The 26,088-nt window shown below is 33.0% G+C and overlaps 2 protein-coding genes across 2 annotated transcripts; one reads left to right on the top strand and one right to left on the bottom strand.

Moving 5' to 3' along the window:
• Positions 1 to 647: 647 nt before the first annotated feature.
• Positions 648 to 19,065, top strand: LOC111043715 (fukutin). The gene is made up of 6 exons (XM_022328750.2): positions 648 to 1,276; positions 6,913 to 7,059; positions 10,536 to 10,663; positions 11,806 to 12,074; positions 14,338 to 14,602; positions 15,777 to 19,065. The coding sequence occupies exons 1-6, from the start codon at positions 902 to 904 to the stop codon at positions 16,000 to 16,002; spliced, it is 1,410 nt and encodes a 469-aa protein (XP_022184442.1). The 5' UTR covers positions 648 to 901; the 3' UTR covers positions 16,003 to 19,065.
• Positions 15,518 to 26,088, bottom strand: LOC111043727. The gene is made up of 8 exons (XM_022328767.2): positions 25,928 to 26,088; positions 25,211 to 25,311; positions 24,435 to 24,529; positions 22,911 to 23,085; positions 20,523 to 20,665; positions 19,550 to 19,701; positions 18,525 to 18,735; positions 15,518 to 17,589 (listed from the first exon to the last, which is right to left on the bottom strand). Exons 1-8 carry the CDS (start codon positions 25,977 to 25,979, stop codon positions 17,478 to 17,480), a joined length of 1,041 nt encoding a protein of 346 aa, XP_022184459.2. The 5' UTR covers positions 25,980 to 26,088; the 3' UTR covers positions 15,518 to 17,477.

Below are 26,088 nucleotides of genomic sequence, written 5' to 3'. Positions count from 1 at the left end.
TAGGCTTACTTACAAATTCTTCTTGATATCATGAACTCTCTATAATGAATATTAATATTGTCTTAAAAAAATACCGATCCTAGTGGCTTAGAAGACTCACTATTACAATACACTAGTAACGGCGAGTCTTCTAAGCTTGTGCAAGCTACAGTACCGTAGTATAGCCTAGGCCTATATCTTTTTCTGATCCAAAATCGGACTGATATGAATAATTTACTGGCCTACTCTGGTATTGATAATTTCTACATATAATAATAATCCATGCAGTAGTGAGTAGACTATTAATTATGATTGATAGAAACTTTTTTCTGAAGACTGCACCTTTCCAAAACTAATAATGTTGAGGCACAGAGTTGAAGGACTGTAGCTGGACTAGTTTTGTACGGTACCAGGTTTTGTTTAATTTTATACAAATCATTTCATTTTGTTCTGAACAATACGTTCATTTTTTGAATTCATCCTTGTTAGAAAAATATTCTCATCAATATAAATTCTGTCCAAAACCATACAACATAGCGTACGGATGTAATTTGAATTTGGCTCCTTCTTCTGTGACTCAAAATGGCGATTGCGCGTACCTGGTATTAAAAATACTAGTTCCCTAAAACAATGCATTGTTGTTAGCTTGGTTATGACGTCGAGATGGGTGGATTTGGAAGTAAATGTTGGCACCAGAGGCTAAACTTCCCAGCGTGTCTATTCTATAATTGGTCTAAGATGTAAACAAAACATACAATTTTTAGGTTAGAAATTACAAATGAACAATGAAGGTCTTTCTTTATTTTGAGTTTGATTACATTTATTATTGCTTTTTACAATGTTCATGTTGAACTTCAAAAACGTAGCCTGCTTTGTAATAGAATAGCTTTAAATTTATAGGTTAATAATTTTTACCAACGGTATGTTAAAGAATGTGCCTTTTTTCTTTACATTTAGAAAGCGGTTTATTAGGTCGCGACTTCAATTCTGGTTGTTTCTTGGTCTTATAACACTCTTATTACAATTAATCATCTATTTGATTATTTTGTATTCTATGAATGATGAGTTTCAATGGAATTGGTATTCACAAAACCTTAATTTTACCGATCCTGTGGATGATTTGGATATAGTGAAACAAGTACTATCTGATCACGGTTATTCAATCTACGTAACTGACAGAGATTTGCTTCAAAATATTTTTCAAGATGTGTCGAAGAAAAATCAGAAATGTTCAATTTGTAAATATATTGACTCTAGAACTTTGGAATTAGCTGTCAGTAAAGATATTGAACATGAGGTAAGTTAGGTAACTTTTCAGCATTAGGCTAATGAATCAAGTGAATGATTACCGGTAATAATTTGTTTAATATTATATCATTGTATCAAAGTAAAGAGTAAATTCGAACTAAATGCAACGGCGGATGTAATATTATATACTTTTTATCTTTATTAATTTATTTTACTATCCAAAAATTACCATATGCTATTAACTTACTTGAATCCATCAAGCAGCTAAGTAAATTTATTGAATTAAGTAGTTTTACCTGTTTAGTCATAATTGCACAAAAATGTAAGAACAGCAAATCAAAGTTAAATATTATAAATTGCATGTTAATTTATATTTTAATCTGTATTATGTCGTAGGATTAGATAATTGGCTGAGCGAAGTGAGGTCTAATATTCAAGTCGACGGTTTGGCATTTTTGTTAATGTTTATATGTTTCGCATTTACGGTGAAACGCGGTAATAGATTCTCATGAAATTTGATAGGTATGTTCCTTTTTTAATTGCGCGTCGATGTATATACGAGGTTTTTGGAAATTTTGCATTTCAAGGATAATATAAAAGGAAAAAGGAGCCTCCTTCATACGCCAATATTAGAGTAAAAATCAGACTATAGAATCATTCATCATAAATCAGCTGACAAGTGATTACACAGATGTGTGGAGAAGCCAGTCTATTGCTGTACCGTATTTCCATAAAGCCGGCTCCAGACATGCATCGGTAAACACCGAGCAGCCGAATTGCTAGTAGTGTGGATGGATGTTTGTCTATTCAGCAAGCAGCGAAAATTCGTGCTCGTTGTTTCAGCCGGCTCCAGACATGCGGCATTCGGCGAGTATGCTAGGTGTTCGAGTAGTGTGGATGGATGTTTGGTATTCGGCAAGCAGTGAACATTCGTGCTCGTTGTTTTCCCGGTCGGTGTGGGACTTTTGAACACATCAAAGTGGACGAATGTTCATGACATGAGTTGATATGATTTAATATTCATAGTGAAATTTATGATTTAATATTCATAGTGCATTTAACATTTTACATTGTGAAATGTACATACCATATTATGTTAATATAGAACTATAATATAGAGAAACTACCTCTCCGAAACAGATGGTTAAAATTGGTAACTAAATTAATACCCAGTCCAATTTTGTAAGGTTGGCATTAAGTTGAGGAATGTTTCTAAACAAGATTTGAGTACTGTCACTTTATTATCATGGGCGTACAAGGATAATGCACTAAGTGCAATTTTATCCAAACTTTGATTTTTCATTATTTTGAATTAGTTGTATAAACTATGAATATTAAATCATAATTATCAAATCATGTCATGAACATTCGTCCACTTTGCTGTGTTCAAAAGTCCCACACCGACCGGGAAAACAACAGAGCAGGATAAACCTGCTAGGAGGCAGATTTAAGTTCGGGATTCTTTTGATTTTATTAAAAACCAATGTCAAATTGGGGTTCATCTGTGAATTCTGAATAATTTCATTACCCATAAAGTCATATTTAAAATGTTTTAAATATTATATCATAAGAAAGTGAAAATGAAAACACCTTCAAACAACAAGGAAATTCTTTACCTCTCACGAAAAGGGGATCCGGGGGGCCTTCCCCGGAAAATTTAAGAAAAATACCCTTAATTTGGTGTGATTTCAAGCAATTTCCACTTGAAAAACTACATCCTAATAATGAAGTTTCTTTATGTTCAGTGGGCTAATCATTATTTAATTTTTCATAGAAAATATCATAGGCCTATGTTATTTCAGTTCATATAACAAATAGAATGGAAATATAATTTCATTAGACTTTCAATTGTTAAAGATGGTAAAAACAAAACTGACTTACTTCAAAAAGATCTTTCTGAAGTATTCGCTATACGCAGTTCCATAGAGTAAAGATACTGTTTGAAAGTTACGGTACCTATTTATTTGTCTCTGGCAGTACGCACTAGCCCATTCACTGAGTAGCCCATAAATTTATTATCATTCTGATATTCTCTCAACACTCATATTATATATTTTTTGGTTTAAACAATGTCTGAAAATATATTAAATTGGAAGCCAATTCTTTTGACTCAATTTCTATCAGTGGTCGATTACCTTCTACGAATCTAGGCTACGATAGTATCGATGCTATCTATAATTGGTTTGAACATAATATGGAACTGCACCTACACCAGTAATGAAGGAGAACTGTATTAAATACGTTGTAATTGTAAGAAAGTGTGAGATGATATCTATGTGGGGTTGATTGTTGCTAATTGGAGGCAGCTGCGTTTGCTTGCATCATCACGGGATGCAGAAATAGTCTGCATTGCATAATTGAACTATTAAGTTGAGTCCAGATGGTGATGAGTGACCCTTCGTTTGCGTGATCCTTGCTGTGGAAGTGATTTTGTGAGTGGATGAAGTGAATAATGGATTATCTTGAATATTTGGATTATTACGAACCAATATCTCAAGTCGACGAGTACGGTATCAGAATTTAAAACTGAAGAGAAGTGCATATTGCTCTCAGACTTCTTGCTGATGGTAGTCCACATAGAGACTGGCGATTTATGTGAGTACTGCAGCATCATATCGCATTGTACATAGTGTTGCGGCGATAGCTATTATTTGTTCAGTAATGGAAAAATATTACATTAAATTCCTAGCTGGACAATACGCTAGAAAAAAAACTACATTTTTGAAATAAATGAAAATGAATTCCAAATGAACAACAAAAAAGTGAGGAGTTGTTCATGTGTTTACTGTAACGACATTCGAAAGAGTTTAGAAGATTATCTAATCACAGATGACCATTATAACGACGGTCAAGAGAGGATCGAGACTGAAATAGAGAGAGAATGGGAGTAAGTGGAGGAAAGAGAGAGAGAGATAAAATGAGATTGATTTTTTTTCTTCTTCAATATGCCCTAATAAAGGCATATTATGCCTGAGAGAGAGAGAGAGTGTGAGAGAGTGAGGGAGGGGAAGAAGAAAAAACAAGAAAGAAACGAATGATGGGAGAGTGAGTGAGTGTGAGTGAGAGAGTGCAAAAGCAATACGCAAAGACAGCGTGTGAGAGCCAAAGTAGCATTCAAGATGGCTGTTCTTGAGCGTCGGTCTGGCTAAACCCGCGGATCAAAGTTGCTCTCGACCAAGAGATGACCGACGGCTAAACTCGGTCTCAGCAAACCGATTTTTTAGCCGAGACCAAAGTTGCGCTAGAACAACGTTGCGCCGGGGTTAGCCAGACCCGATCTCAGCAATCGCCCCTAATGTTTAAATGTTTATATGTTTTTATGTTGCGCATTTACGGCGAAACGCGGTAATAGATTTCCATGAAATTTTGACAGGTATGCTCCTTTTTTAATTGCGCGTCGACGTATATACAAGGTTTTTGGAAATTTTGCATTTCAAGGATAATATAAAAGGAAAAAGGAGCCTCCTTTATACGCCAATATTAGAGTAAAAATCAGACTATAGAATTATTCATCATAAATCAGCTGTCTAGTGGACTATAATACTACCCGTTCAAAAACATCGAACATCTTGAAAATGTATCTTTCCATCAACGTTGTAGACAGTTGCAGCCAGACCTGATAACAGCGCTCACACTCACATTCCGGGACGACACGTCACGTTACGATAGGACAGAAAGCTCTATATTTATTTAGGATTTGTTCTAGACATTTTAAATTGATAAATTATCTATTAATTTTTGAGAAAACATAACAACAGGTCAATGTAACTTACTGAGCGCGAGGTCTACTGTTCACAGAACTACTAGTTATTGACCGACCGAAGTGAGGTCTGAGATTCAAGTCGACGGTTTGGCATTTCTCTTAATGTTTGAATGTTTATATGTTTATACAGCCTTAAGATAAAAATTCATTTATTAAATAGAATGGATTTCTCTCGAACCACTGATCAGTTTCATCTTGAACACATTAATGGAGCCTCTTCCACATTAAGAGGTAGGTAGTTTGTTAAAAGATTTTATAAAAAAAAAAACAAAAAACAGTGCTTCTGAGTCTTTCCAAGAGTGCATCTACGTACATTAATATCATGACTAGTTCTAACATAAAATTTGTGAAGTGCACCTCTTTCATTATAGTGAAACACACTTCTCTTGACATTTATTAGGTTTATAGAATATAGACTATCTATCTTTACAGACTATGGGTTCATTAAGCATAGCTTTTATGTCTCAATTTTGGCACAAAAGTATGCCATTTATTGAGGGAGCATGTCCCCATAATTTAATTCCATTCACTATATGACATTTTAACAAGGCTAAGAAAACAGTTCTCAGTTTATTCAAAGTAATCGTAATTCTAAATCTTGGTAGGGCATTGATGACTTTGGAAAATTTAGTAAAGACTTTACTCACATGTACCCGCCAAACCAATTTGGAGTCCAGATGAATGCCAAGAAGTTTTACAACAGCCTCATAATCTCTGATACCACATCTTAGTCCATAGACTGAGTTTTTTCAGCAAACAATAGCAACCAATTTGCAGTAAACCAATAAACTGTTTTACTGACAAAAAAGATTGGTTCAGCCCCAATCTATTGCAGCATGTGAAGATCAGCATGACTTGAGACGAGCGCTGTATCATCAGCATAGAGTACAGAGCTCAGTTCGACAGGGAACACTTGTAGACAGGTCGTTCATCATACAAAGAAACATAAATGGACCTAAGACAGATCCCTTGGGTACGCCAAATTTAACTGCTCTGGTCCTGGATGTTTTGTTGTTGTTTCAGCTTATAAATTGTCCACCCCTGAGACAAGATTCTAGCAGCCTCAGTGATTTATCCCCAATACCGTATTTCTTGAGTTTGGCAAGTAAGATACAATGTGATAAACAGTCGAAGCTTTTGTCAGATCACACTATGTGAAAGAAAGAAAGAAAGAAATATTTATTGCCAAAATCATTAAACAAACTTTACAAATGTGAAAAATATAAAAATTTTCATATACAATACATTACAAAAACTTAAAATTAAAATATTTTCCATTTAAAAATCGATTATAATATTATCATTGGCGTTACCAGCAAAACTAAGTAGTTTGAGCGATGGCAACGAGTAATCAGTCGGCTATAATTAGTGGCTTGAGATTCAGTCGAAAATAGAAAAAATATAATAAAGAAAAAAGAAACATATGGAATGTATGAAAAACTAGAAAAAAAATTTCAATCCGAAAAGAAGAAGTACTAAGAGTGAAATACTAAGAGAGCAGAAAAACTAGAATGAATTCATAATAATTTAAAAACTCAAAAGAAAAAGAGATGATTCATGTCAATTGAGTGTATTCATTGTTCTCAGAAGAGCCAATATATACACTTCACTATGTCCTCAACAGCCATAGTTGTAGATTTATTTTTTTGAAACCAGTATTGACTATAAGATAGTACTAGAATAGTCTTGAAAGTACTGTAACTATACAGATAGGTCATTAGTTTGTCGTCTTTTTCCTTCACTAGAATTACTTTTGATATTTTCAGACAATCTGGGTATTGTACTTCCTGTATACATTGATAAAGTATAGTTGTATGTGGTTCAACAACACAATGAATGTTTTTTTTTTTGAGAAAATGATTGAAGAAACCATGAAAATCAGTACTCTGTGCTGATAACTGATAGTGTTTCTTTCTTTTTAGGTTTTTGAAGCGTTCAAACGTATAGGATTTCACTCTGTAGCTTTTGGCTGCACAAAAAATACTGAAGATCTGAAAGGAGAAATAACAACAGCGTACTTGATCAAACGCCATTATTCCTTTTTAATTGTTGTCTTTCGTAAAAGAGAGGTAAGATCAGTTTTGGTTTTCATAATCATTAAAACGTAGGAAAATCAATTCACTAAATCAGAGACAACTACAATTTCTTGGAAGTGTCGAGTCTTTATAGATCCCTTCTCTTACATCATATCTATAGTTTACTTCAAGAATCAAGAAATTTTATCTGCCGTAAAACTTTACAAAAAGGCAATAAGCATAGTCAAACAGTGAAACAATTTATAATACAACCTCTGTCGTAAGTTACATAGTTAGTTTCAAAGAATGGACATTGATATAACATAATGTCATAGGCCTATTATAACAATATATTTTTGAAAGCAATGAAGATGTAAGCTGATGTGTTCAATCAATCGATTTATTGGGAAAAATACATACAATGTTGGGTCCTGCTAAACCAGTAGGTTCTAGAATAGAATATTATTTATTGTATCACAAAAAACACTACACAATCAAGCATGGCTCAGTAGTACGGTGACATGTCAAAACTGTTTTTCAGCAGCTGCTGATTTAAGACAATATTTTAGACCAATTCTGTATTAAAACTAAATAGTATAAAAACAATATCACAAGAATACAGTAAATTGTACTTACAAACTATTTTAAAGAAATATATAAATTTGAATGAACGAAATAGAATAAATTGTGGATGGATGAACTGGAGAAAAATGAGTGGTGCTCTTTGTGATAAGAGAGTGAATTGTCAAATGAAGGGAAAAGTGTATAGATCAGTTGTGAGGCCAGCTATGCTATATGGAACAGAAACATGACCCATTTCAAAGAAACATGAACGAAAGATGGAAGTGACTGAGATGAGAATGTTAAGATGGATGTGTGGGGTTACAAGAAGAGATAAAATAAGAAATGAATTAATTAGAGGCACTGTAAAAGTTGGACCACTCGGAAATCACGCAGGAGACAAGGATGAGGTGGTTTGGGCATGTACAGCGACGGGAGGAGGATTATGTTGGACGAAGAGTGCAGGATTTGGTTTTGGATGGTGTGAGAGGACGAGGTAGACCTAGGATGAGGTGGGGAGATAGCGGATGACTTGCGGGAGAGTGGTCGGAGGAGAGGGGAAGCATTGGATAGGGCTTTGTGGAGAGGCAGACTAAGAGAAAGGAATGCCGACCCCATTTAAATGGGATAAGGCACAGCCAAAGAAGAAGATATAAATTTGAATGAATAGGCCTATATACAGGTTGTTGTGAAAAAAGGTGCCCATTTAGTCAGGGCGTGGTTCCTCTCATCAGAGGAAGAAAAAAGTTCTAATTAACATAGGTCCGAAAATGCTTGGTTACCAAGTTACACAGGGTGAAAGATTTCGTCTGAATTTCAGTTCCCCTGCCGAAACGAAGCCCCACGGGTATTTTTTGGCTGTTAATTAAGATGTAAAACTCAGCGTACTTTATGTAAAATAAACTGGGAAATTGAATAAAACCTTTTCCAGATCGGTAGCTACAGTATTTTTTAAGATATGTGACGAAATACGCGAAAATTGGTTCCGAAAAAAGGTTCCTTTTAAGTTTGAAGCAGATTTACTATGTTAAATGTACAATAAACACAGAAGAGAAAGATGGAGAATAAGTCTACAATAGACAAACGCAACCTTAAAAAATAATCCTTAATTATATACAAAACGCATGAAAAATAGACAAAATCTGTTGAGCTCTCTATTTTTTATGAACACACTTTTTCTATGTATTTGAACACGACATGCAGTCGATTATTAAGTAAATATTAAAAACTTTTACTTACTGACTGGAGTACTTTCAGACTGTTGAAAATGATCGCCAGACGATTGAAAGTACTCCAGTCAGTAAGTAAAAGTTTTTAATATTTACTTAATAATCGACTGCATGTCGTGTTCAAATACATAGAAAAAGTGTGTTTATACAAAGCAGCTCGGAATGGATCAAGAAATCATCACATTTTTTATGAGTTTTGTATGTAATTAAGAATTATTTTTTCAAGGTTGCGTTTGTCTATTATATACTTATTCTACTTCTTTCTCTTCGAAATTAAATTTTCTACATGTTTTGTAAGAAAATATTCTGTATTTATTGTACATTTTACATAGTAAATCTGCTTCAAACCTTAAATGAACTTGTTTTTCGGGACCAAGTTTCGCGTATTTCATCACATATATTAAACATTACTGTAGCTACCGGTCTGGAAACGGTTTTATTTAATTTCTCAGTTCATTTTACATAAAGTACGCTAAATTTAACATCTTAATTAACTGCCAACAAATACCCGTAGGGCTTCGTTTCAGCAGGGGAACTGAAATTCAGACGAAATCTTACACCCTCTATAACTTGGTAACCAAGAATTTTCGGACCTATGTTAATTAGAACTTTTTTCTTCTTTTGATGTGAGGAATCACGCCCTGACTTATGGGCACCTATTTTCAGAACACTCTGTATTTATTTTCAAGAAATGAACAGATAAAATAAAATCGCTAAGGAAGCAAATAAATAAAAACGTTTGAAAAAATAATGAGTTGATTTGAAAGAAGTAAAATAAAATAAACATTAGTATATCTTTTTCTATTGTTAAGTATAAGTATAAGGCCCGGTTGCACAAAACCCGGTTAAATTTTAACCGTGATTAATTTTTCATAATATATATTAATATATTATTTAATTTGCATATACTATATGGATGGATAATTAACGTTTGAGACTCCCGATCACTTATTGTATTTTTTGTTTAGTATTATCCTTAATTCTGAATAAGATTAATATCTTTTGATGCTTACTTACTATAGAGTATCAAGTTTATTTTATTAGTTTAATGATTTGAAGTTTTCCATTTTTTCCAATTCCCATTAACCCTATACCACCCTATTAATCATCCTTAGTTCATCTAATACCCCATACTCCTTTTTAAATTCCTAAACTCCCAGTTTGATGAAAAAATTTTCTCCTTAGTTTATTTTTAAAATTAGCATTCATTCTATTTATGTATTTTATTATTCCTAGGCACCTGCTGTAAAATCTTTTAGGTTTAGCGGGACCAATTTTGTGATGCATTTTACTGAATAAAATGATTGATTGATTGATTCCAGGAGAACCAATCAGAGAAGGTCTTTTTGATAAGATGGCTACTCTGATTAGTTATTGTGGAATTAATCATGGTTAAAATTTAACAGGCTTCAGTGCAACTGGCACTAAGATTTGTTCTTGAGTAGTGTTATACAACGGGTAACGATAGTAGGATATTAGTGTACTCTGCAAACTGGAATCCACAACGCAGCAGCACAATGGCAGCCAATCCAAGCTACTGAGCCTACTCAGCCACACTTGCTCCTCCAATTAGTATTGATGTTAATTCGTTTTGTTTGCTATTCCAGAATGCTCCATCACTATTACTTTCTTAACCATAGCTTGTGATAGTAGTTTAAAGTAGGATTTCAGTTGCATGAAATTTGTAAAGTTTTATACCAAGGTAACTTTGAATTGATTATTTTCATACTCCTTCCTCAGAGTAATACTTGGTGGTTCGGTCACATGAAAAATGACGTCAATCACAGTGAAAAACTCACATCGATAGGAGTTCCCTATTCGAATATCGAACACACTCTATTCGCACATAGCGAAGGTCTCATTGAAAAGTAAGTGAAAATCATGCTGTTTCTCATTTTTATTATTAAAATTAATTCATCCATTTTGATTTCTTCAGAATATTATACACCTATTACAATCCATTTATTTGTTGGTTTGTGATATTTTATAGAAACTTTCAACATAAAATTTGATTTGTCATATTGGTAGCTGGAAAGTATCAGATTTATCGGTAGCTGGACGATTGATAATTCTTGGGTGTAGTTATTTGAGTAATTTATAAGAAAGAATATAGAATATAAAAATAATTAATTATTATTTTTAGTTATAATGATATAGGGCCAAGTTTGAGCTCAACCACCACTCAACATGCTAAGGGCCGGTTTCCGAGCTCGGGGTTTAGCTAAGTTCTAGACTTTAAACAGCTGTAGTCGGAAAATTGGCCTTCTAAAACGGGGCGTAGTCGCAGTTTTTATGATAGTTAATCTTTATTTTCTCATTTCTATAATAAATTGGAAACGTTTTTCCTTTACGAAATGAAACATTTTCTCTCTATTTTATTTTTTGTTCAATTTTCTAGTTTTTCGAAATTTAATTTAAACGTGGACTCCAACTACGCACCGTTTTGGAAAACCAATTTTTGACTCCAGCTGTTTAAAGTCTAGAACTTAGAAAACCCCGAGCTTGGAAACCGGCCCTAAATGTTGCTAGTCAATCCTATTCATTATTCAATTATTGGTGTATTTGTTTATTGTAGCTGGTTTGATTAAATTTGATAAAAGAATAATTTTATTTATTTATTCATATGGCTTTTATCGGCAGAGAGATCTTTTTGGATGTTCTGCCTCGCCGTATTACCCAATGTCATTTCCTATTAACACTCAAGTTTATAGGTTAAGTATTGGGTTCTTCATGTCTTCTCACTAAAATTTGCACCTCAACTTCCTGAGTTTCCATTTTATAAAGTTTAAAATTAAAGAAAACTTATTTCTAAACACAAATCCATATTAGGAAAGCAAACAAATATAAAATTTTGATGATAATATTGAAAGATGAAAATTTCACATTACAATTTTTTCCATGACAACCAAACAAAGAATAATGTTCTGCAATCTTGATGTGCATGTTGTTAATTCACTCATTAAATTATTTGCATATTTTCAGATTGATTGAAGTTGAGCATATTTTGCAGGTTCAAAGCATCGTGGAAATTGCTGCCTGGCACGCACTTGGACTTTCTGTTGCCGGTGAATATAAGTGCGTTCCTGTTGGACAGCTCGAGGTGTCGCTTCGTGGAGTGCAACGAGGAGCGCGCAGATCGGTTCAATCGCACCTATGGCCGGCTGCAGACCAAATCGGCGCACCGATTCCGGCACAAGGCTTTCAAACTATTGAGCAAAGCCAAAGCAGTTCTCGACTCGCTCAACATTGAATTCTGGTTGAATAGTGGAACCTTACTTGGTCAGTCTATACTACTCAATTATTCAATTCAATTCAATTCAAAATTCTTTATTGGTTCTTCAAGAAAAAACATAAATAAAAGTTCAGCCAGAATACAAGAAACCAATCACCTGCAAGGAAAATCCTGTGCGCAGGTGAGAGTTGCTAATACAAAATTCAATACGAGTCATTAAGAATTTACAAAAGTTAGCCTATGAAATAAGAAATTATATAATGTAATAATAAAAGAAGATGATGAATAAGGGTGAAAAGAAGAGAGAAAGAAAGATTAGAATAGAATGACTGCCTATTTTTGACCTAGGAGGGCGAAGTTGGGGCGCAGCCGGCCCTCTCTTACACTCAACCCTCAAAGAGAAAGGAGAAAGGAAGAGAGAGAAAGAAGAGTATGGCAAACATACTATTGAAACAAAGAGAAGAGTCACTCAAAAAGTATGTCCTCAATTTTACTGGTAATTTTTCAAAATCAAATCAGAACAAAATTTATTGCCATAAAAAACAAAATACAATTTCGTTAAAAATTCTTAACAAGTGATTATTATGAATAAGAATACATTTTTTTTCTTTAACAAAACAATATTCGCCGTGGCACCACCAGCAAAAGTAAAACTTGCTCGCTGGTGGGAGTCTTTATTCTAACCCTAATAATATAGTTATTGATTTAGTTGATCCAATTTATACAAATGAAACAAACCGGAGTAGAAAAAAATAAATGAAATAAGAAAGAAGGAGAACATGAATGAGAGAAAAATACAAGAGAAAGAAGAGATCAAGATGATTATGTACTTGCTAGGCTATTCAATGAAAATGTCAATTCAAATGAAACTCAATTCATGAAGAAAATTCATACATTCCATTCGTTTAGATCATTCCTTTTATGATGTGTCAGAAATAAAGGCGGTACTAAATTGATGAATTTTGTGCTAATGTGCATAAGCTGTCTACACAACAAACTTAGACTACTATGAACAATTTTGAATGTCCTTGTACTATTTGGTCTGAGTGAGTATGTCGGCCTATCAGCCTCTTCAAAGTTATCTTTATAATTATTTATGTATTTTATTAATATTTAATTATCCATTCAATAGTTCTTCTTTTAAGCAATGTAACAGAATTTTCATTAATATGTTCAGTAAGGTAATCTGGAGTTTTATTGATTAATCTATTAGCTAGGTAAAAGTATTGTGTCTCCGGCAAACTTTAAGATCCATTCTTATATTTTCAAAACTATTTCTGGAAGGTCGTAAATTGAGGTTTGATTCACGGAATAGAAAAATATCTTTATAATTTCCAATGAAAATTATGATTTTTTAAATGTATAATTGACGGACTGTTAACACTTTAAACTGGTTGAATAAATATTTAGCTAATATTCACAAATATTAACAATAATTATTATCCTGATTAGTCCAAACCAGTACCAGTATCATCGAGAAAAGATAACATAAGAAGATATCCCATGTTATTGGGCGTCTATGTTCCAATTTTCAATGCTAAGTATAGCTGATAGTCGTAGTACATCTTTTTTCGTAAAGTTATGTGACGCTGGTAGTCACTTAAACTGTGCCTTTCTTACATTCTCACCCGACCAAAACAGTAATAATAGACAGTAGTCAACATTAATCGGCTTGAGTTAACGAAAAGTCGGTTTGAAAATGTAAAATGGGATACCATGGATATCTTCTTATGCTATATTTTCTCTATGCCAGTATCCAGTGGGAGAGGGATACGCATCGTGACCGATAGCAGACCAAATTAAATATATTCATTTATTTATCCAATAAGAATAATAATTTAATACTTTAATACTCTGGAAAATATTAACTTTTTATTAAAATTTTGGAGAGAAATGTTACAGGCTTAGCCCATAACAGGCTTTTTCCTTCAAGGTCATGATCATATTATGATTATAGTGTATTGTACAATAAATAAATGAAACGAATAAATAAATATCATTGAGAAGGAAAGAGCATCGGGCATCTCTGTCTTTGAGAGAGAGCCATGTAAAAAGTAATATCTCTCGGACTATAGATAAGTCATAATATTATAGACTATAGATCTCTCGGACTTTATAAATTTTTTTCGAGAATTAGTCCCGTTTTTAATCTACGTGCTCTCTATTTTTTATACTCAAAAATTCAAACTGAAAGCTTTTCAATTTTCTCTCAGCTTTGTGCTCTCTACAATACTTGAAAGTTTAAACTGTAAGTAAGTAAAAATCAGTATTATTTGAAATTCACCAATATTGTTGTTTGGTTGTTGTCAGGCTATGCTAGAGAATGTGACATAATCGCGCACAGCAGAGATGTGGATATTGGCACAATGGCAAGCTCCTACTCGGACAGAATAGAGCCGGCCATGAATGCGCGCGGACTGAGTCTGATGCTGCGACTGGGTCGACCCAACGACTCGCTCGAACTCTCATTCAGCGACCAATCCGCCATCAAACTCGATATATTCTTCTTCTATAAGGATTCCGATGGAACATATTGGAATGGGGGAACCCAGGTTAAATCTGGACGAAAATTCAAGTGAGTATTTTCAATTTCCTTTTAATTTATTTGAGAAGTGGATGTGAAATCATACAAATCAATTTATGAATAACTGATCCATTCAAAAAGACGGGTTTCCAAATATTTTCTTGCGAAAATATCTTGAACGGTTTTCAAAATATGAGCTTTACAAGAAACCCCTGCACATTTTGGTGGCCATCTTGTTTTCGAGGTGTTAGCCCACGATTTTGACTTACCATCGTTGCGCTTCTCTTTATAGGCTACAAAAGTACGTTCATCGAAAGGAGAGTCAAAACATGAATTTTGCGTTTGTGTAATAATATAAAAGTAATCAGCTTACTCTTTACTTTCATTTGTTATAAACTTATTTCATCTATTAATAATAGCTGATATGAGTCATTACTTTTATACTTGAACAAACGTATACTTAATGTTTTGTCTCTCCTTTTGATGAACAGACTTTAGTCCTAACAAAGAAATTATGACATCTTCCATGGTTATTCCATGGTTCCGAAAATGACCATGAATTGTCTTTTCTGGTTCTTTTGCTCCTGGACTATTAGTCTAATCTAAGAAAATTATATGTTGTTTCAGCGACCTATATGTGTAGAATTTATTTGTATTTTGGAATAATTTTATTAGAATAGGTCAAAAATGTGAAATAAATAGAATATTGTGGTGGTATTTCGCAGTTTCGACAAACCTCTTTTACTCAATTGCTAGGTAGAGTATTAAATGACAGGGAATTAATTTGAGCTGAGTGTTCAATAAGGAATCTTCAAAAATCATTATACAGTACTCTTAACAATTCTTACTAGCAAAATCAAACATTCGAGAGTAGCTTATTTACTTGTTCTGTAATTTAGTATTTTAGTTTATTTATCCACGCTACATATGAAGAAGCTCTTTCAATAATTATCATTAAACAATTGCTTTGAATAATTTGTTTAATCAAATAATTCAAAAAACACAAAAATCTAAAAGAACTTGAATAGACTCATAAAATAGGATAGAATAGACTAGGCTTGAATGCATAGAGTGGCATCATATTAATGATTTCTCATAAGAAGTTTCCAAATAAGAAGTGCAATTTCAATAATTACTTCATTGAGTAAATCAATAAGTCCAAATCAATAATTCTGAGTTCCACAGCATTGTAATATGATTAGAGTGGACATAATTTTGTTTGCAGGTACAGTTTCCCACCCTTCGCGCTTTGCTGGACGTTGTTCAAGAGCCTGAAAGTGAAAGTGCCATGTGATACAGAAAAGTTTGTAGAAGCCAATTACGGTGCCGATTGGTTTACTCCAGTGACAAAATGGGACTGGAAATCGAGTCCTTTCAACGTCCAACCGAACGGCCAGTGGCCGGCCACCGAATGGCCACAAGTCATTCAAGTCTTCCAATCACTCGCCTAATGCATCATCTCGGTTTAAACGGAGATAGATCAGCTGTTGGTTTCAACCCGGAATGAAACATCATAATAAACGCGATCATACATTCATCATGTAGGCCCTACTCGTAGAACAGCGTTAAACGTAGATGGTTACTACCTCCGTAGTTTACGGAGGTAGTGGGATGTTGCATCGTCACAGCTATAACTTTTAACTTTTATAACTATTTCCCCAACACATATCTTTTCCATACAGAAATCTTTAATTAATTGTAGGTAAGAATAATAACTTGTAAGATGTTTTCACAAAAGTTCTCAATAACAAGCTTCAACATAATTTCTATGTATTGTATACTTGCTCTCATATTGTTGAACATAGTTGAGAAGTTTGATCGTACTGCCAACACCAATAATAATTTAGCATATAATAATATAATTATCATAAATGATGCTCCTAAAATTGCATTCTTAACACATGATTAAACATACAATGGATAATACAGTGATATATATTAAATTCTACAGTAATTAATAATAATTAATAAGCGATAAAAATTACTGTATTATAACAATTATTATAGTTATTGCTGAACAGTTTCTTCCTACTTCGATTATTACAATGCATAAATACACGTATATTGCTGAATAAATTCCCATTTACTGTAAAATGGCTTCAAAAGATTCAAATATAATCAATCATATTTTATTTTAATCAAGGAGATTGAATAGTTGTTATAAATATTACGAAACAGCAAAAATGTAGTTCTTATAGGAGAAATCTAGTCATTTTTTATGTTACTGATCTCGTTCAAATGTTGATCACTTGAAATGAAATCATGCCTTGATGCTAGTTGCCTTGGATTGAATAGTTTGTAGTTTATTCCAATTTATAGGCTAATTTATCTTTGATTGAATAATAAATCTATTACTAACTGTGCATTTCTTTCATTCTCATTATTCTAACATATAATATTTGAAGACACTATCACAACAGATCAATTTCATTTTCTCATATCAACTATTAGTTGATATCAATGTAATTAGAATATAGGTTTTGTATTCTAGGTTCCTTGGTTGATAATATTTAGTTGAACAGTAAAAAATTATTCTTCAGTTATTATATATATGTATGTTTTGTCTGCTGAAAGCTTTATGTGAAACGATCAGAAAAGAGCATTCGGGTAATGAAATCACAATTGAAAATTGTTATTCATCTTCTTTTGAAAAGAAAGCAATGTGAAGGAATTAGTAATATGACTGATCCAGCAAATCAGCAATTCAGAGTTACATTTCAATTACTGTTATCAACAGTAATCATTGCATGAATGAGAATTTTCGCGAATGAATGAATTAGTTTGATAGAAATATGCTTATTTAATAAGTACTTAATAAATACTTAATCTTATTTAATAAGTGGATCTTCTACATGACAATTGAAATCTATGAAAAATGTTAGGTAATACAAAATTGATGGTAATCAGGAAATTCTAATTAGAAGTGTCAGTGTTGAATTGGTGATGACAGGTAGTGAAGGCTACTACCAACGCCGGTTTCCACTGTTGATTGGCTGGCTAAGGACCCTGATCCTCTACTGTCTCCAGAATTCTCGTTCCTGTAAAAAGTTTCAGTTATCGAATGAACCAAGTTTTTATACAGCTTTCAAAACGCTTAAATTAAATTTTAGTCAGAGAGCTCAATGTATTCTCTTGATTATCCTGTCCATATATATTTAGGATAAAAAAATATATTTTATATGCATTTTTTAGGGTTTTCATTTAGCGTACGTTGAATAAAAATTGATAATCTTTTTCGGATGCAATAGGAAATTGATTTTTATATTGCTGAATGTTTAAGAGCTTGAATATTTATTCTAGAAAGTTAAGTTTAGCCAATAAATAGTACACTAGTGAAAAATAGTGTTATTTTGTGAGGCATCATCTTGCTGAAATTTCAGTTGGAGGTGATATAAACTAAATGATGATATTCTATTTTAAGAGACCAGACATTTTATTAGAATGTGAACCCAATTTTTAATATTCCATTAGAATGATGGTCCTTCATTAGTCGATATTCAGCTTCATTAGTCGATGTGAGCTTCGTTTGATTCACGAAATTTTCAAATGTAGAATGTTTTTTCAATAAAAATAGAATCAACTTTTCTGAATCTTATTTACATATTTATTTATTGGATAGAGCAAACAATACGATAGTCAGAAAAGAAGCAACAGGCTATTACTCAAAACTTGTTAATTTCTTAATTTTGTCTCAAATCGTCCAAATATTATGTAGGCTATGTTCATATTAATTTCTACACCAAATAATTAATCTAGAAATTAAAAAAAAAAAAACAATTTCAAAGTTGATAGGTTGATAATAAAACTTTTAAAAAACAGTAAACAAACTTCAAGTTCACAGAATATAGAATAAAAGCAGATCAATATTGAGCCCGAAAATATCACTACAGTAATATTTATCCTGAGTTTTAACTCATTTTTTGGGAAATTGTATGATAGATTTGAGTAGTTGGAGACCAACTAATAGGCGTACCTTGGAGGAACAGGAGGCGCTACAAGTGGAGATGGGTAGGAAAATTCTTCTCCAGAATCGAACTCGTCACTCTCGTCATGTGCCTTTGCCGAGGCTTGCCCCTGCCATGTGCGAGCCGCTCGCTGTGTTTGCTTGGCGTCAGTGTGGAGGCCGTTGTCCGGCTGATAGCATCGATTGTCCTGGCCTCCCCTTTCACTCAATACTGTTATATCTGTTTGATGAACATAATACTATCATCAGTGACTTTGTACCAAGGTACAGTAGATGTACCGATAGATTATAAAATTGATTGATTGAATCATTAATAGAGTGAAATGTCTGAATTATGAGAACAGAATTTATAAGATCCTTAAAACCTTAATTTTTATTATTTATAAGTCGCATGTCGCATCATGCTCACTTGCACACATTAAGGAAATCATGGCATCAATGACGAAACCATCCAATAAAGGGTTTTATTTATAACTAGCAGGTAACCCGTGCTCCGCAAGGGTCCAATTAAAAACTTGACGTAATAAAATCTTGAAGAATTGAAAATAGGCCTATAACCATCCTTGATAAATAAAGAGTTTATATGCAAAATTTCAAGTTAATCAGTCCAGTAGCTCAGACGTGATGATGCGTCATTCGTGAATTCCCTATCCCGTATGTGTATAAGCAAATTCATTCCTTTATTATGATATTATAATATAAATGATAATGTTAATAAATCTTTCTTGAAAGAGTGACTCTGATAAAACCATGATTTTTTAGAAATGTTATTCAATCTGTTGAATATTATAAAATAATAGTCCACTTCTTCTAGGGTGTAGGCTATGCTAGTCTAGGAACTCAATTATTAGTTACTATGAAACAATCATAGATAATAGTGAAATATTTTTAAAATGTTTATGGAAAATTCAATTTTAACAGCTTTTTATGAAATTCATTTGGTATAAAATTATCATTCTCCTGATTGATATTGTAAACATTGATATTGTATAACGATTTATAATCATTAAAATAAATAAAAAAATCGGTCTTACATTGATTATTTTCTCTCTGTACTGGCTCCAAGTAGGACTGGTCATCTTGACACGATGCAGTGTATCCTGGCGGTTGTATGTAAGCAGAGTCATAAACATCATTATTTCTGTACGTCCAGCTGTTATCATCGGTGGTTGCTTTATTTGATTCACTGTTAAACAAGTATTTTGTTATAACACAGTTAGTAGAATGCCTAAAATCCAACAATCCCGAACACGTTCGCACACCGATGCGGGAAACGATAGCGGGACGTTTTTATGGTTAACTTCGGTGTGCGCATGGCTTGAAGTTGTACTCAATCGTCAATAATTATTAAATATCATTAATTAATAATATTGGTGAATGATGCGTGAAACTATTCTAAATTTTGATCAGTTCCTTGATGAATTTTGAAAGCATTTCAAACGCTTTTGAGACATGGAGTCAACCTCTTCCACTTGAAGTATTACAGTATTGAATTCTCTATCATGAGAAATTCGTGCAATACCATTTAAAATTATCCAGTCTTCTAACCTGGACATTGATACTATGTAACTTGGTCATACTATGATACATAGACTTAGTATAGAGCCTGGATGAGTTTTATTATTAATAACTGCTCTTTTCACATTGCTCAACATCTGGACGTTGAGCGGTTTAATACTCCGGGTCCCGGTTGGTTGGACACAGCAAGGGATCCAGGTAACAATAAAAATAAAAACATAGAAAATGTATTCTATCTTGATGTGGGATTACTATTTATCTAAATAAAATTAAACTAACGTGGAATTATCAATTTTTTGTATGACAATGTGATGCTAATAATTTATTTAATGTTTCACATACATAATAAACTGTATATATTCAATATTATTTTCAATTCGGACTCAATCTCTTTTCTCTTCAGTGTAAATTAAAGTGTGGACTATACAATAACCTAGACGAGAAATAGAGAAATAACAAATTTGTAAGAGCTTTTCAATTGTTACTGACCTATTGGCTTTGGTGCAGCTGAAACAAGTCAGTACTCTGTCCCAAGATAGATATAAAAGTACTCCCAACACTATGCCCAGGACCACAATGATCACAATTAGAGTTATTATCAAAGCATTATATGAAGTCGGTACTTTACATTCCTGAAAAAAATCAAAATTCATTACTATACAGTTTTATTTCAACCTCTCATCAGCTCATCAATATCATCCCTCCCATTACCCACACTAAAGCTCATGTTGGTATTACAGTACATTATCCTAAAAAATCATATATTAAAAAGATCCTAACAATATAATTATTATATATTCATTAGCATTTGAATAAATGCTATAGCTCATGCCATTACAACTGGAATCAGACGATTTTAGGCTATATGGGGTAAACTATGTTGTGAAAGACGATAAAATAATCTACTCGGGATTTTTTATTTATCACAATAATTATCAACTAAAGTAGATACCTATGTAGTTTGGTGTTACATGAATGAACCAATAGTCGTCATTCGAACCAAGAACTGGGTGAGAATCAACAGGCTCGCTATCCAGAACTGTTAGTATAGTTGATATCGGCCTACACTATAATGTCACGATTGCAGTAAATATTATAAAACTAAGAAATAGACGTAATATTGTTAATTATATGTTAAATAGCCGTCAGGCGCGCTTCGCTCGCCATATCCGTCTAGCCAGGCGGCTCCGCCCCCTGGACCCACGACTGGATCGTCCAAAAATGAGGTCAGCGGGCTCGCTTCGCTCGCCTGCATTTTTCATTCGAGCATACTTCATTCCATCAGAAAGTCAAAGTACTGGGAAAACGCAGAAAAGCTGAGTAAAACGTTGGAAGAACGCTGATTTTGGGCGTATCTTTGATGCAATATTAAAGTCACCTCATCACAAAATTTTTAGACCCTAACTAAACCTCTGTACCGTACCAAATTTGAACATTTTCTGTTCATTTTTTCTCGATGAAGCTGAGAAAGCGCAATAGAAAACGCTGGAAAAACGCAGACTTTGAGCGTATCATTGGCGTTATTTCAAATCCCTACTAATACAACATTATTACACCCTAGCTTAGCTTCTGTACTAAATTTGAACAATTTCTGTCCATTTGTTCTCGATAAATCTGAGAAAAGCAAAAAAAAAAAAACACTTATTTTGGGCGTATCTTTGACGTTATTGCAAATTCCTTTTAACACAACATTATTACACCCTAGCTTAGCTTCTGTACTAAATTTGAACATTTTCTGTTCATTTGTTCTCGATAAAGCTGAGAAAACGCTAAAAAAACGCTGGGAAAACGCAGATTTTGGGCGTTTATCTTTGGAAATTTTTCCAAATCCGTTCTCAGTGCGCCTCTAAAGGGCCAACTACCAAATTTGAATGTTTTTGGTCCGGTAGATTTTTAGTTCTGTGAGTGAGTGAGTGCCATTTCGCTTTTATATATAATTATATTATATATGTAGATAATGTCATTGATTCCAGCTGAAAATCACTTTAGAGATTCAAATTTCACGATAGAATTTAATTACTAGGTAGGCTACATTAAAAATACAAAATTGGCTTAATAGAAGAATTTCAAATATTATTAGCGAATTTGCTAAGATTGCATTCTTGAAATTCTTGGGTGGGGGGTTTCAAAAAAATGTCAGCAGTGTTTGAAATTATGACTATGGTAACGGTACTGACGACACCGTACCGTATTGAACTAGTAGTTCTGTGAACAATAGACCTCACGCAGTATCCTCATCCACAAGTACCTGATTGAAACTATAGACCTTATGGAAATACAGCAATAGACTGGCTTCTCCACACATCTGTGTAATCACTTGTCAGCTGATTTATGATGAATAATTCTATAGTCTGATTTTTACTCTAATATTGGCGTATGAAGGGTGCTCCTCTCTCTTTTTATATTATCCTTGAAATGCAAAATTTCCAAAAACCTTGTATATACGTCGACGCGCAATTAAAAAAGGAACATACCTGTCAAATTTCATGTAAATCTATTACCGCGTTTCGCCGTAAATGCGCAACATATAAACATTTAAACATTAAGAGTAATGACAAACCGTCGACTTGAATCTTAGACCTCACTTCGCTCGGTCAATAACAAAAAAAAACTTGTTGAGGAACTGAAATTTCAATAACTTTTTCTTGATCAAATCTTCGCTCTGTATCATCCTTAAATTACAAAATTTATATTTTTCAAACTCTGTATGGTACAGTATTTTCTATAGTACCAGATAATGCAACAATTGGTTAAATACAATTATTGATAATTGTTTTCACAAGAACCAGATAATAAATTAAGAGTTATCATTCGTCAGCCATCTTGCTAATCGTACAACAATAATTAAGGTTTTTAACTATTAATCATGAATTTTACCTCAATTTCAAGTTGCTTGAGCACTGGTGAAATCTTGGCTTTATTCCAAATATCGTTGAGGTGTATCTCATTTAATGAGAAGGGGAAAATGTGTATCTTGATTTGCAATGAGCCAGTGACACATTTCTCTGATTCAGAGCAAGTACTAATATCATCAAAAAACACATTCTCTTCCCTGAAAATTAGAAATTAAGTTTAATTAGGTTATATATATATTAAAAATTACTGATTCACTACACTTGAAATATCACTTCAAATTTGTACAACAGTGTTGACCATTTACAACCGGCAGTGTACATGCGATTGCACTCATTGTTAGAGGTCCTTTTTATGGGCGCAATTTATTTTAACTTTGATAACATGTGTTTATTGGGTCAAAAAGTACCTAATAATATTATTGTATAATGCCTATCCATAAGAGTCAACACTGAATGTCCAATAAGGCAGTTGAATTATAATATGGTGCATCAATTGAATAACTTCTAGATTGAATGTTATTTTTATAGCTTGAAACAATAAAATCATTGCAAAACCATATAGTACAGAGGATGAATACATGCTAATGAGAAAATTCAATAATGGATTCCATGAGATCTTACAAGAATTATTACAACCTGTTCTCAAATACGGTATCAGTATGCCTTTACAAGAGAGCAAGCGGCGCTTTGTACTCGATGAATAATGACGATGGTCTCAACATATTATATGTTTTATGACAATAAACGATGATTTGATTTCATGGAGTGCGTTGACTCCTCCATGTTGACAGAGGTAAGTAGCGAAGTAGGTCTACACAATCAAGCATCTTGATGCACAGGGACAGGGAGGTGAGAGTAGGCCAAATCATCAATATAAAAGACAGTCATTTGAGAGTAATTTTAACTCAAAAGAACGCCTACTGTGCATCAGATGTACTGTAAGCGCTGTTTTGAATCTTTTGCTGTGTATCTTACATCAGTTGAAAATTGAAAATCGAATTACTTGTTGAAACTTAATGCAACGATTGCATTTCTTTTCTTATCGTTTTCAATTCGCTTCATGTTTTTTTTTTATTTATATTTATTGGAATTGAACCTTAAACCGAGCTATCTTTGTAATGTTATGGGGGATTTAATTTATCTATTACCGTACATTTAATCAAGATTAAAATAAATAGTTTGGATTGAGATATATTATATTAAACGTTGTTAGAGCGAATAAGGTATTAGAACAGTTCATATGCTCATTCAAGACTGCAGCTTTGTATCTTCAGAAAAACCTAAAAGCATGTTCTATTGAAGTAATTCAGAAAAAATCACAGTGGAACTAAATTTAAAAACAATAAATTGGGTTTCAACTTTTTACATGCATAAAATCCTTATCCTCAGAGGAAGACAAATTGTTGAAGTTAGTATTTAATGAGTAATAGTTTATCCTGATTTTGATTACTTTGTAATGGCGAATCCATATAAATGAGTACTTAGGCTAAATTATTTGATTAAAGATAAATAATGTTTTGTTACTGGTAAATCATGAAATACTTACTTTAAATCGTCAATCTGTAACACAAGTGTTTCTCTGCAATAGTTGGTTGCAACTTCAGCAATAACTTTTTTAAAACGACTCATCCCTTTATTGAACTGAAAAATATGGAATACAGTGGAGCACCGGTTATCCGAACTAATTTTGATGCATGACAGTTTCCGGATAATTAATTTTAACTCGATTTTACCCTAGTTCTCAAGTGAAGACGTAAATTGAAACATCGAATTCTGGCCTACAGTACTTGGTAGTATGTGTCGTATGTAATATACTAACTTGTATACACTTATCTTTCATTCACGTTTTAGTTGAAGCAGACACTATGTTGTGTAACTCAATAAAAGACACAGTAACTTGAATCTTTCATTCATTAAAATATTCTACTGAGCCTTGATTGCGGCGGACTAATTAGCCGCTTGAAATACAGGATAGATTGGGTTTTTAAGGGACTTCAATTTTTTATAATACCCAGCGGGCATCCGGATTACCGGCGGTCATCCGGATAACCGATGTCCATATAATTAATGTTCTATTGTATTTTTATGTTTCATAAATAGATATCGTGTTTATGTATTCTTCATAAATTACGAAAGTAGGCTTACTTAATAATGAGAACTGTAACTTAGAATGGTTCATTTTTTGTATCCAATTCCATGCATAATGATTTTTGAAACATTATTAATATTTGAAATATTACATGAAAAATTCCAAATTCTTTTCAGAAATGAAGCATATTACAACACTGGTAGTACTATACAGAGAAGAGTTACCGTACTCACATTTTCTCGAGAAACCACTTTCAAACATATAAATATATGGTGTGAAATGTTGTTATTAGGTTCATCTTCTTTGATTTTTTGTGTTTCTTCATTGCTCGATCCTGGAATACAACACACTAGATAATTGAAAAATAGATTGATGGGTAGGCCTACTTCACTCAAATGTTATTGTTGATTGATATTTCATGTTCTGGTGCAATAATGCATTGCTAAAAAATTAATGGTGTTTAATAACTATAAGAAGCTATTGTAGGAAACATCGATAAAATGAAAATATAAATTTTGTAGTTTTTGTAGTATTTTGAAATGTTATTATGTAACTTTGTTTGTTATGTAGCTTGATATAATCTTGAGTGCTGTGTAACTTGGAATAATAAAAGAATGATTATGATATTTTTTCTTCGTGGTGAGTTTAGATTTATTTTTATAAATGTAACGTATGAGTCTTGACTGATGGCTACGGTAATAAATTCGTTCTAGAGTTCGAAACAATTGCCTTGATAGCTTTCAAAATACCTTTCATTGATACCATGATAAGAATTATTAAAAATATTTTGTTTCTTCATGTTTTACAGTTTGACAATTATACAATTGAATATTGTAGGACTAAATTGTTATTATTCAAATATCTTATGACAAAGAATTTTTGTAGAATAAGTTTAGTTGTGTTCAACAACAGGAAAGTTTGAAAAGTCGAAAATATATGAGTGAACATACCCGAAGAAGACGAAATAATGAAGACGAACAAAAACCATACTTTCAAAGACATTTTGTTGATTGAAAACTGTCACTGAAACTTATGGTAGACTGATGTCTCAGCACTGGATTGATTTACCTTGTTCTCTTTTGATCGACTCTTAACACTTCAGCCTGCTCTT

Source organism: Nilaparvata lugens, chromosome 2 (assembly GCF_014356525.2).
Source record: "Nilaparvata lugens isolate BPH chromosome 2, ASM1435652v1, whole genome shotgun sequence".
NCBI classification, from domain to species: domain Eukaryota; kingdom Metazoa; phylum Arthropoda; class Insecta; order Hemiptera; family Delphacidae; genus Nilaparvata; species Nilaparvata lugens.
This window is presented reverse-complemented; position numbering and strand designations above follow the sequence as displayed.

Coding starts and splice junctions, on each gene's coding strand:
- LOC111043727 (XM_022328767.2), bottom strand. CDS start 25,979: ATGTCTTTGAAAGTATGGTTTTTGTTCGTCTTCATTATTTCGTCTTCT. Junction 20,666..22,910: donor TCAAGCAACTTGAAATTGAG/GTAAAATTCATG, acceptor GATTTTTTTCAG/GAATGTAAAGTACCGACTTC. Junction 18,736..19,549: donor ACAGAGAGAAAATAATCAAT/GTAAGACCGATT, acceptor TTCATCAAACAG/ATATAACAGTATTGAGTGAA.
- LOC111043715 (XM_022328750.2), top strand. CDS start 902: ATGTTAAAGAATGTGCCTTTTTTCTTTACATTTAGAAAGCGGTTTATT. Junction 7,060..10,535: donor TTGTCTTTCGTAAAAGAGAG/GTAAGATCAGTT, acceptor CTCCTTCCTCAG/AGTAATACTTGGTGGTTCGG. Junction 14,603..15,776: donor AAATCTGGACGAAAATTCAA/GTGAGTATTTTC, acceptor TTTTGTTTGCAG/GTACAGTTTCCCACCCTTCG.